This window comes from Salmo salar, chromosome ssa09 (assembly GCF_905237065.1).
Source record: "Salmo salar chromosome ssa09, Ssal_v3.1, whole genome shotgun sequence".
Taxonomy (NCBI): domain Eukaryota; kingdom Metazoa; phylum Chordata; class Actinopteri; order Salmoniformes; family Salmonidae; genus Salmo; species Salmo salar.
In genome coordinates, this window is record NC_059450.1 from 138,872,485 (window position 1) to 138,885,273 (window position 12,789).

Below are 12,789 nucleotides of genomic sequence, written 5' to 3' on the forward strand. Positions count from 1 at the left end.
AAAAAAAAATGTATTTTTTATTATAATTTTTTTTTTATTGGGGGGTACGTTCAATTCATCGAAATCCTTGTTCCCATCTCCTAACCCACAATATGTAATTGTACTGCTGTCTATGTCGGTTGCGGATGGTTTATGTTTAGACCGGCATTGCTTAGCAATGTAATCTTGTGATGCTATATCTTGCTTATCACAGGGATTGACCCAAGATGAAGCTTAAGTGCACAATATGTTTAAGTTGCAACTTATTCTGTTTAGGTTTAATAGATGCTAATTGAACACTTTAATCGCGGGAGCCTCCTCAGTTCAGATGTTAGTAGAAGTTCTAGGATAATGAGAGGTGAACGTACAGTTGGGATTTTATTTTTGTTTTACCTCTTGTTCGAGGTCGCGCCGTGCTTTTTTGGCATCGGCCAGACAATGTGTTTATTATTTTTATTTTCATGTTTTTTTCTCTCCTTTTTGTGTATGCCTGTTAAATGTGGGTTGATGGGAGGGGTAAATGTTGGGGTAAGTAGGGGAATAGGGTGGAGAGTAAAGGTACTTGCAGGGGGGGAGGGGTGGGTTGGATACTGCTCGGGTGTAGGTGCTACATATGCTGATCGTGATAGTTTGGTGCACTTTCTTACCTTTTTAGTAACTTACATGCTATGCAGGCCACCATAGGAACTACAAATGAGAGGAGGGCGGGGCTTACATTCACTTCCTGGAATGTCAAGGGTTTAAATGAACCAATTAAGAGAGGCAAGGTCCTAGCCCACTTGAAAGCACTCTCGTCTGATATTATATTTTTGCAAGAAACCCATCTGAAAAACAATTCTCATAACAGACTTAAATGTAAGTGGGTGGGGCAAGTGTATCACTCTAACTTCTCTGCCAAAACGAGAGGCACAGCAATTCTGGTACGGAAAGGAATTCCCTTTCAACATAAAACCACTATTGTGGACAAAGAGGGTCGTTATGTGATCGTAATAGGAGAGATCCACTCTACTTCTGTAACTCTACTTAATATCTATGGGCCAAACATTGATAACCCCTCTTTTTTCAAAAGAGTCCTTGCCCTGATTCCAGATATCTCCCATACTAACCTGGTCATTGGAGGAGACCTCAACTGTGTACTAGACCAATATTTGGATAGATCCTCTACCCGGCGAACCCCTACCTCCTATTCAAGCGAATTCTTGAATACCTACATAAAAAATGCGAACTTATTTGATATATGGAGGATCTCTAACCCTACGGGTAGGGAATACTCCTTTTACTCTCATGTTCAATGTTTACTCGAATTGACTACTTTTTGGTTGATGCTAAACTACTCCCCTATACCTGTAATGTGAGGTATCATGATATTATAATCTCTGACCACAGTCCACTCACCTTCTCCCTGAGATTGGGTGACATCGTACCAAACGAGAGGGTCTGGAGGTTGAATCCTCAGCTCCTCACAGAACCAACATTCTGTGAACATCTTAAAGATCAAATTACATTTTTCTTTGATACCAACGACAACACAGCATTATTGTGGGAAACACTGAAGGCTTATTTGAGAGGCTGTATCATCTCCTTTCAGACTGCCAGGAGTAGGCAAAACAGAAGAGAATTGGTAGAACTGGAGGGACAAATTCACTTACTGGATAGGGAGAATGCTAGACACCCATCTAGGGAGAAACATAAAAAAATTGTCTTTAAAATTTAAATACAATCAGATCCTCTCTGCTAAAATTGCTAAATCTTTTCTCTATGCCAAGCAAAAATATTTTGAGTTTGGTGACAAACCTCACAAACTACTCGCCAGACAACTTCGTAAGAATGTGAGTGACCGTATGATTCACAAAGTTAAATCTGCATCTGGGGAATTACTCTCTTCCCCCAAAGACATAAATGACAGATTCCGTCAGTTTTATGAGACTTTATATACATCTAAAGCGGATCCTAATCCCTTAATTATGCAAAACTTTTTGGAGAACTGTAATCTTCCTGCCCTGAACCAGGAAGACTCTAACTTCCTGAATAAGGAAATATCTCTTGAAGAAATTACAGAAACAATAAAATCTCTAAAGAGTGGCAAGACCCCGGGCCCAGATGGATACCCGAGTGAATTCTACAAAACATTCAGCAACATGCTCTCTCCCTACCTACACAAAATGTTGGTTCAGGCCAACGAGGATGGAGTGCTCCCATCCACTTTGGATGAGGCGTTTATTACAGTTATACATAAGAAGGGTAAGGATCCGGAAGAGGTAGGGTCATACAGACCAATATCCCTCCTTAATACAGACCAAAAGATTTTAGCAAAAACTTTGGCTAACAGGCTGAGCACTTTAATTGGCAAATTGGTCCATTCAAACCAGACCGGCTTTATCCCTAACAGAAACTCATTCTTCAATCTCAGGCGCCTATTCAACATTATGTATTCTCAGAGGTTACCTAATGTGGACCTAGCCGTTATATCTCTTGACGCTGAAAAGGCCTTTGACCAAGTTGAGTGGCCCTATCTATTCAAGGTCCTACAGAAATTTAATATTGGAGATGGGTTCATAAAGTGGATCCAGCTTTTATATAGGAACCCCTGTGCGAGAATACTCACTAACCAATCATTGTCGCCCCGATTTAAAATTCACAGAGGGACAAGGCAGTGTTGTGCGCTGTCGCCTATGCTCTTCGCCCTAATTATTGATCCTCTCGCTCAAGCGATCAGATCTCATGCAGCAATACACGGCTATAATACTAAACATACTCTAAATAAGATTTCCCTATACGCAGATGACATTCTCCTCTATGTAACAGAACCCCAATATAGTATTCCAGCTATTCTAGAGGTGATTAATTTGTTTGGTACCTTCTCGGGATACAGAATAAATTGGAACAAGTGTGAATTAATGCCCATTCGGTTGCAAAACACCTCCTGGCTAGAACATCTTCCAGTTAAGCTATCTTAAGATAAATGTACCTACCTTGGAATTGTAGTTACCAAACAATACTCCTTACTATTTAAAGAGAATTTCCCCTCTCTGATGCAAAAACTTAAGGCAAACATACAATTTTGGAGAACTCTCCCAATTTCTCTGCTCGGAAGAATTAATGCCATTAAAATGGTCTTCCTCCCACAACTGCTCTACCTATACCAGAACATCCCAATATTCATACCTAAATCCTTTCATAAACAACTGGACTCTATTATCAATCCTTTCATCTGGGATTATAAAACACACAGGATAGGTAAAAAACACCTCTGTAAATCCAAGATGGAAGGAGGATTGTCTCTCCCAAACTTTATATTTTACTACTGGGCCGCCAACCTCCGCGCTGTTACGTTTCTGCTGGATGACGCACTCCCGCCATCCAGCTGGCTTAGTATGGAGCGAGAGGAGTGCCACCCCTTCTCTATTGGTGCTGTGATTTTGTCACCTGTCAATCTGGAGATGTCACTTTACCGTAACAATCCTATTATACATAGCACAGTCTGAATCTGGAAGCAAATTAAAGTCCACTTTGATCTTAGACCAATATCGTTCATGCTTCCTGTTGCCAGGAATCCCTCCTTTGCCCCCTCTAACCTTGATAACACCTTTGAGCGGTGGGGAGAGTTGGGGATAAGTACCATAGGGGATTTATATATAGGGGGAACCTTTGCTTCCTTTGAATCGCTGAGGGAAACTTATAATCTTCCCAGAAGTAACTTTTTCAGATACCTACAGATTAGAGACTATGTTAGAAAATACCTCCCAACATTTGGGAATGCTAAACCTTCCACGTTTGACGGATGCATAAAAATATGCCCCACCTCAGACAAACTGATATCTCGTATATATGATGCTTTTCAATCTGTTAGCGCACCCTCTACTGATGCCATTAAGGCAAAATGGGAGGAAGAACTAGGGACTGACATTTCGGTGGCAGACTGGGAAGATAGCTTGGTGTATATCCACACCTGCTCCATTAACTCCAGACATCGTCTCATACAATTCAAGGTATTACACAGATTGCACTATTCCAAAACCAAACTGCATAGGATATTTCCTGGTACATCCCCTATGTGTGATAAATGTCAGGCTGAGCAGGGTACACTACTCCACTGCTTTGCCCTATGCTCTAACTTGTATGGGTATTGGTGTGGAATTTTTGGGGTCCTCTCTGAAGTTCTGGAGACTTCAATAGACCCAGACCCGCTTCTGATAATCCTGGGAGTGTCCGATTCCCTAAACGGATTAACCAACTCCCAAAAACAACTCATCTCTTACAGTCTCATTTCGGCAAAAAAATGTATCTTGTTGTTTTGGAAAAAGAGGGAAGCGCCCTCTACCAAATTATGGCTCAGCGAATTGGCAAACACTGTACACTTAGAAAGAATTAGATATATTTTGAACAATAAATTATCAACATTTGATCAAATCTGGCAGCCTTTCCTCTCTTACTTGGACCAGGCGGCGCTGTGAATTTGCACTTAACGCACTCTTAATTGTCATACGGTAATCTACCTTTGGGCAGCGTGTGCTGGCCCCGCCACCCGAGCAGTTGGGAGGGGAATAGGGTGGAATAAGGGGGGTAAAGTGGGGTATAAGTGGGGGGGCTACATCAACCCTTTTTTTTCTTCTTCTACCTGTCCTTGTTTTGTATGTCTTGTTTTGTAATATTTGTTTTGTGCCCAGAACTCTGGGTCTTTTGGTTAATGTCTGTTCTCTTATGTTTAGATAAGAACTGTAAACTTGTCTTTTATACCTATACACCATTCTTGTGTATGTGTTCAATAAAAAATATTTGAACAAAAAAGATACAGTAGCACTGGCAAAGCTGTACAAAAAATGTCTGCAAACACCGGCCACGAACGATGCGTTTACAATACTGCATTGGTAATGAAGCATAATTTGTTCAACCGCAACTTCTGGGGCAGCTAGTTTTAGCTTAGTACCTAGCTATCACCAATACAACCAGTCTGAAAACAATGACCAGTAGAAACTGCAGTAATTTTCATTATTCTTAGCAATGATTTAGGAATCCTTTTGAGTAAGTATTAGTTAGGTGTGGTGTGTGTGTGTGTGTGTGTGTGTGTGTGTGTGTGTGTGTGTGTGAACTATTTAACTGTACTAGAATGCTTAAAAGGCTGCTAAAACTTTAAATATCGGTATCGTTTTTTGGGGGGCAAGGAAAGTATTGTATATCGGTATCGGCCAAAAATGTCATATCAGTGCATCACTAGCTTTGATGGTAGACGTTTTTTTTTAACCCCTTTTTCTCCCCATTGACGTGGTATCCAATTGGTAGTTAGTCTTGTCTCATCGCTGCAACTCCCATATGGACTCGGGAGAGGTGAAGGTCGAGAGCCGTGCGTCCTCCGAAACACAACCCAACCAAGCCACACTGCTTCTTGACACAATGCCCACTTAACCCGGAAGCCAGCCGCACCAATGTGTCGGAGGAAACACAATGCACCTGGCGATGTGCACTGTGCCCTGACCGCCACAGGAGTCGCTAGTACACAATGGGGCAATAACATCCCTGCCGGCCAAACCTTCCCCACTGCGCCCCTCGGGAGGCCATGGTAGACTTTTAACTAAAGAGATCTATCAAGAAGACTTAAAATTCTGGGGGAATTGTTGAATTGAAGTTGAGTAATATTTCAATTGTATGCCAATTTCTGTAAGGGGGTAGTGAAATCAATCTGCCATAATTAATCTAACCACACTGTCCGATTTCAAAAAGGCTTTACAACGAAAGCAAAACATTAGATTATGTCAGCAGTGTACCCAGACAGAAATAATCAGACACCCATTTTTCAAGCTAGCATATAATGTCACATAAACCCAAACCACAGCTAAATGCAGCACTAACCTTTGATGATCTTCATCAGATGACACTCCTAGGACATTGTTATACAATACATGCATGTTTTGCTCAATCAAGTTCATATTTATATCAAAAACCAGCTTTTTACATTAGCATGTGACGTTCAGAACTAGCATACTTCCGGTGAATTTACTAAATTACTCACGATAAACGTTCACAAAAAAACATAACAATTATTTTAAGAATTATAGATACAGAACTCCTTTATGCAATCGCTATGTCCGATTTTAAAATAGCTTTTCGGCGAAAGCACATTTTGCAATATTCTGAGTAGATGGCCCAGCCATCACGGGCTAGCTAATTTGACACCCACCAAGTTTGGCCCTCACCAAACTCCGATTTACTATTAGAAAAATGTGATTACCTTTGCTGTTCTTCGTCAGAATGCACTCCCAGGACTTCTACTTCAATAACAAATGTTGGTTTGGTTCAAAATAATCCATAGTTATGTTCAAATATCCTCTGTTTTGTTCGTGCGTTCAAGACACTATCCGAAGGGTGACGAAGGGTGACGCGCCCGACGCGTTTCGTGACAAAAAAATTGTAAATGTTCCATTACCGTACTTCGAAGTATGTCAACCGCTGTTTAAAATCAATTTTTATGCGATTTTACTCGTAAAAAAAACGATAATATTCCGACCGGGAAACCCTGTTTTTGTTCAAAGACGAAAAAATTAAAACATGGTGTCGCCTCGTGCACGCGCCCCAGTCTCATTGTTCTCTGATCGACCACTATCCAAATGCGCTACTGTTTTTCAGCCAGGGGCTCCAAAGGCATCATTCAGCATTTTGCCGCCTTCTGAGAGCCTATGGGAGCCGTAGGAAGTGTCACGTTACAGCAGAGATCCTCAGTTTTCAATAAAGAGAGTGTAGAAGCCCAAGAAATGGTCAGAGAGGGCACTTCCTGTAAGGATCTTCTCAGGTTTTTGCCTGCCATATGAGTTCTGTTATACTCACAGACACCATTCAAACAGTTTTAGAATCTTTAGGGTGTTTTCTATCCAAAGCCAATAATTATATGCATATTCTAGTTTCGGGGAAGTAGTAATAACCAGATTAAATCGGGTACGTTTTTTATCCGGCCGTGCAAATACTGCCCCCTACCCTAGAGAGGTTAATTTCTAGTGAGGTTTATCATTCCTCATGATAATTTTTTAGGACACAGGGAATTCGACACCATTAAAATGTTTCCTCTACCTTTTCTTTCCCTGTTCTTCAGAAACCATTTAAATACCTTTTCAAACATTTCCATCCTTCTGCATACCCAATTTAACTGATTTGAAGACCCCATCCAATAAATCCCACAGTATCAACACACCACTAATGCACATTCGTAACCAGTAAATGGTGTGTGCGTGCTGGTGAACCGTAGGTCCAGAACACACATGAACCTGCCTCACTTATTATCGGGAACTCGTTTATGGCCTAATCCAGATACGTTAATACCTCAAACTGCCGAATATCGCTAACTGCTCTCCCCCTCAATCTCCGGGGACCTTCCAAATCAAAATAATGAAACCCCTCTTTCGGAAAAGAGTGTACATTCCGTTAGCATTCACTATGCAACATTTTAATCAGCAATCCAAAAGTAATTGTAAAGTAATTGTAAATTCACTGTCCTTACTCCAGTCATTAAATGTTTGTTTTAATCCACACCATCCTTTATTTAGCATGTACTACCCTTAGACACGGCGACATTATCTCACCACCGAGTCTAACACTGGTCTTCTTACCCCATGATTCTCCATAACCACCACATCACATAAAACATTTTAAAGTTCATTTTAGGTTTGGTAACCCCTATACCAATTCCTCGTGACCCCTCCACCCTTTAGACCATTCTAGAATTCTATTCCAGAATAAGACAACATAAAACGTACATCTATTTAAAAATAAAACCACAAAATGTCTCATGATATCCCCCAAAAAACAAGGCATTCTGAGTTTGCAAGGAGTGTTTGGCCATCTAATTTAAATGTGTTACCTTTAGAATCCATTCCCCTGGCATTTCGCCTAGATTCTTCAACCCAAAATAAGTTTTCCTGTGACAAATTTAGCCAATTTCCCATCGTAAGGAATCCGCAATATTTAATCCCTGGCCTCTAGGGACGAAAAGGTAGGTAAAACGTGATCTCATACGTCTTCCTTCACATAGAAACTGTAATCTCTATGAACCACTTATCGATCGAACAGAGCCTGAACACCGCTAGGTGAAAGTTTCATTCCTGCTACTTTCGAGAGGACTTTCAGGAGTTTTTCAATCTTTCTGTCCCAGCTTTGATGCACCTGTGCTGACCTCGCCTTCTGGATGGAAGCGGGTTGAACAGGTAGTGGCTCGGTTGGTGATTGTGCTTGATGATATTTTTTGCCTTCCTGTGACATCGGGTGTTGTAGGTGTCCTGGAGGGCAGGTAGTGTGCCCCTGGTGATGCGATGTGCAGATGGAGATGTTTCCTACCTTCAGCACCTGGGGGCGGCCCTTCAGGAAGTCCAGGACCCAGTTGCACAGGGCAGGGTCGAGACGCAGGGTCTCAAGCTTAATGATGAATGTGAAGGGTACTATGGTGTTGAATGCTGAGCTGTAGTCAATGAACAGCATTCTTACATAGGTATTTCTCTTGTCCAGATGGAATAGGGCAGTGTGATGGCGATTGCATCGTCTGTGGAGTGGGTCTAGGGTGGAGGTGATGATCCTTGACTAGTCTCTCAAAGCACTTCATGATGACAGAAGTGAGTGCTATGGGGTGATAGTCATTTAGTTCAGTTACCTTAACTTTCTTGGGAACAGGAACAATGGTGGCCATCTTGAAGCATGTGGGGACAGCAGACTGGGATAGGGATTGATTGAATATGTCCGTAAACACACCAGCCAACTGGTCTGTGCATGCTCTGAGGACGCGGCTAGGGATGCCGTCTGGGCCGGCTGCCTTGCAAGGGTTAACATGTATAAATGTTTTACTCACGTCGGCCACGGAGGAGGTGAGCCCACATTATTTGGTAGCGGGCCGTGTTTTCGTGGCACTGTATTGTCATGAAAGAGAGCAAAGAAGTTGTTTAATTTGTCTGGGAGCAAGATGTCGATGTCCACAACGAGGCTGGTTTTCTTTTTGTAATCCGTGATTGTCTGTAGACCCTGCCACATACGTCTTGTGTTCGAGCCGTTGAATTCCGACTCCACTTTGTCTCTATACTGACACATTGCTTGTTTGATTGCCTTACAGTGTTTGTATTCGGCCGTGCTTCCAGTTGCCTTGCCATGACTAAATGCGGTGGTGCTTTCAATTTTGCGCTTATGCTTCCATCAACCCATGCTTTCTGGTTAGGGAAGGTTTTAAAAGTCAGTCTCTCACATAGTCAGCGTATACATCAATGTTATTGTCTGAGGCTACCCAAAACATATCGTGGAAGCGTGGAATCCAATTGGTCAGACTAGCGTTGGATAGACCTAAGCACGGGCGCTTCCTGTTTTAGTTTCTGCCTTTAGGAGGGGAGAAACAAGAGAGTCATGGTCAGATTTTCCAAAAGGAGGGCAGGGGAGGGCCTTGTGTGCGTTGCGGAGGTTAGAGTAGCAGTGTTCGCGTGTGTTACTCGCTCGTGTACTGCAATCGATATGCTGATTTTGAGTTCTTGTATATTGTTACAATTACACAATGAGTTGTTAATCACGAAAACTACACCCCCGCTCTCCTTCTTACCAGAGAGATGTTTGTTCCTGTTGGCGTGATGCACTGAAAATCCTGTTGGCTGTACAAACTCCAACAGCATGTCCTCAGCTAGCCATGTCTCGGTGAAACAGAGTATGTTACAATTGGAGGTCGGCTGATTAATTAGGGCTGATTTCAAGTTTTCATAACAATTTGTAATCGGCATTTTTGGACACCAATTATGGCCGATTTCCATTGCATTCCACGAGGAAACTGCGTGGCAGGCTGACCACCTGTTACGCGAGTGCAGCAAGGAGCCAAGTTAAGTTGCTAGCTAGCATTAAACTTATCTTATAAAAAACAATCAATCTTCACATAATCACTAGTTAACTACACATAGTTGATTATATTACTAGGTTAACTAGCTTGTCCTGCGTTGCATATAATCAATGCGGTGCCTGTTAATTTATCATCGAATCACAGCCAAATGGGTGATGATTTAACAAAGGCGCATTCGCAAAAAAAGCACAATCGTTGCACAAATGTACCTAACCATAAACATCTTTTGCCTTTCTTAAAATCAATACACAGAAGTATATATTTTTTAAACCTGCATATTAGTTAAAAGAAATTCATGTTAGCAGGCAATATTAACTAGGGAAATTGTGTCACTTCTTTTGCATTCATTGCACGCAGAGTCAGGGTATATGCAACAGTTTGGGCCGCCTGGCTCGTTGCCAACTAATTTGCCAGAATTTTACATAATTATGACATAACATTGAAGAATGTGCAATGTAACAACAATATTTGGACTTTAGGGTTGCCACCCATTTGATAAAATACCGAACGGTTCTGTATTTCACTGAAAGAATAAACGTTTTGTTTTTGAAATCATAGTTTCCGGATTTGACCATATTAATGACCAAAGGCTTGTATTTCTGTGATTATTATAATTAAGTCTATGATTTGATAGAGCAGTCTGACTGAGCGGTGGTAGGCAGCAGCAGGCTCGTAAGTATTCATTCAAACTTTACTGCGTTTGCCAGCAGCTCTTAGCAATGCTTGAGGCACAGCGCTGTTAATGACTTCAAGCTTATCAACTCCCGAGATTAGGCTGGCAATACTAAAGTGCCTATTAGAACATCCAATAGTCAAAGGTATGTGAAATACAAATGGTATAGAGAGAAAAATAGATGACGAGTCATAATTCCTATAATAACTGCAACCTAGTATTACTTTACTGGGAATATTGAAGAACTGGGAATATTGAACCACCAGCTTTCATATGTTCTGAGCAAGGAATTTAAATGTTAGCTTTTTTACATGGCACATATTGCACTTTTACTTTCTTCTCCAACACTGTTTTTGCATTATTTAAACGAAATTGAGCATGCTTCATTATTTATTTGAGACGAAATATATTTTATTTATGTATTATATTAAGTTAAAATAAGTGTTCATTGTTTATTCAGTATTGTTGTAATTGTCATTATTACAAATATATATATCAAAATCGGCCGATTTAATCAGTATCGGCCTTTTTCGGTCCTCCAATAATCGGCATTGGTTTTTTTTGTCCTCCAAGAATCGGTATCGGCTGTTTTTGGTCCTCCAATAATCGGTATCGGCGTTGAATAATCATAATCGGTTGATCTCTAGTTACAATCCCGGATATCTCTTTGGAAAGCTACTCTTGCCCTAATTTCGTCGACTTTGTTAACTAGGGACTGGACATTAGCGAGTAATATACTTGGAAGCGGTGGGTGGTGTACATGCATCCGAAGGCTCACTAGAAGACCGCTTCTTCAACGGCGTTGTTTTTGGGTCGGCCTCTGTGATCAGTTCAAATGCCCTGGGAGGTGCAGACAAAGGATCTGCTTTGGGAAAGTCGTATTCCTGGTCGTCGTGCTCGTAAATTGACGTCTCTCTGATATCCAATAATTCTTCCCGGCTGTATGTAATAACACTTAAGGTTTTCTGGGCTAACAATGTAAGAAATAATACATAAAAAAAACTAAATAATGCAGAGTTTCCTAAGGACTTGAAGCGAAGCTGCCATCACTAGCGATGCTATCTTTCTCTTCTCATTCATTGCGTAAATAAGCGTGTGGCATGTTGCTCTTCAAATTTCATCTGTCTTGCTGACTGTTGATATTCAAATGTCACCTCAGTGAAATACCCACAACAATCAACCATACACCGGTCTTGTGTCCTAATGGATACAATATTCCCTTTTAGAATGTATTGTAGGCAATACTAATGTTTCTGTTTTCTTGTTGCTTTCCCATGCAGGTTTCCCATTTGGTCAATGGAATGTTAGCGGTCTGGAGGCGTGCGTGCCAGAACTGAAGGAGCATGGTGAAGCACCAACCCCTGCAGGTTTACGAGAGGCAGCTGTGTTTGTCATGTCTCACAGGGATCTATGGGTGCCGGTGGAAGCGGTACCAACGGTCACATGATGACACCACCAAGGTGAGTTCTGCCTAGCAGGCCTTATGTTTGTACCTAAATGACCATAATGGACATGGCATATTGGTTTTGGTATATGGACGTTAGTAAGTTCTGGAAGATCTATTATCGGCCAAATGTCAGTTGGTTGACGGGAGCAAGTGTAATCGAATGGTACCAGACAGTCCACTTTTTCTTTTTTTCGTTCCAAGTTCACTGCAGGATTACAGCACCACACTGCATCTCACTATTAATTAAAAACACTCTAATTTGGCGTGTCTGTGAGCGTGCAGTGCATGTGGGCTGGATTCCTCCCTTATGCCATCCGTTACCCACGCCCCATCTTTCAAGATGAGTTTATAAAAAACCATGTTCCCTGGGCGCCGAAGATGTTGATTATGGCAGCCCCCGCACCTCTCTGATTCAGAGGGGTTGGGTTAAATGCGGAAGACGCATTCAGTTGTACAGCTGACTAGGTATCCCCTTTTCCATTTCCCATCCCTTCCGTAATAACCTGTCCTTGGCCTGTCACTGGAGGTGCCTTTGGCCTTGCAGAGCACCAACATGTCCTGGAACTGTGTTTAAGTCTGTACGTGCTGCAGATAGTATTACATTTTTTTATGAAGCATTTAGAGCCTCCCCTTGGTCACATTCATCACAGCCTTTATTTGTCTAAGTAGGTTTTCCATAATGCCAATCAGCCCTGGTCTGTCAAATTTAGTACTGCATGGTATGTAGCTCAGAGAGAGCATGAGGGCTGGAGAACAATAGTCCATCATCACCTAGCTAGCCTGGGACAAGGAGACAGAGCTGAGAGGGCTGAAACATGTGTGTGAAATAAAACGTACCGTAAATGT

General features: G+C 41.7%; 1 protein-coding gene across 4 annotated transcripts in view; it reads left to right on the forward strand.

Moving 5' to 3' along the window:
• The window catches only part of LOC106613071 (glycerophosphodiester phosphodiesterase domain-containing protein 5), a 107,207-nt gene that overhangs the window by 46,756 nt on the left and 47,662 nt on the right, over positions 1 to 12,789 (forward strand). For all 4 annotated transcript variants that reach the window (XR_001330425.2, XR_001330426.2, XM_014214959.2 and 1 more), the window contains exon 2: positions 11,777 to 11,956. Coding sequence is in view for 2 of the 4 variants with exons in the window: in XM_014214959.2 (XP_014070434.2) it covers positions 11,840 to 11,956 (117 nt within the window). In the remaining 2 variants the exon portion in view is untranslated. The remainder of the gene's footprint in view (positions 1 to 11,776; positions 11,957 to 12,789) is intronic.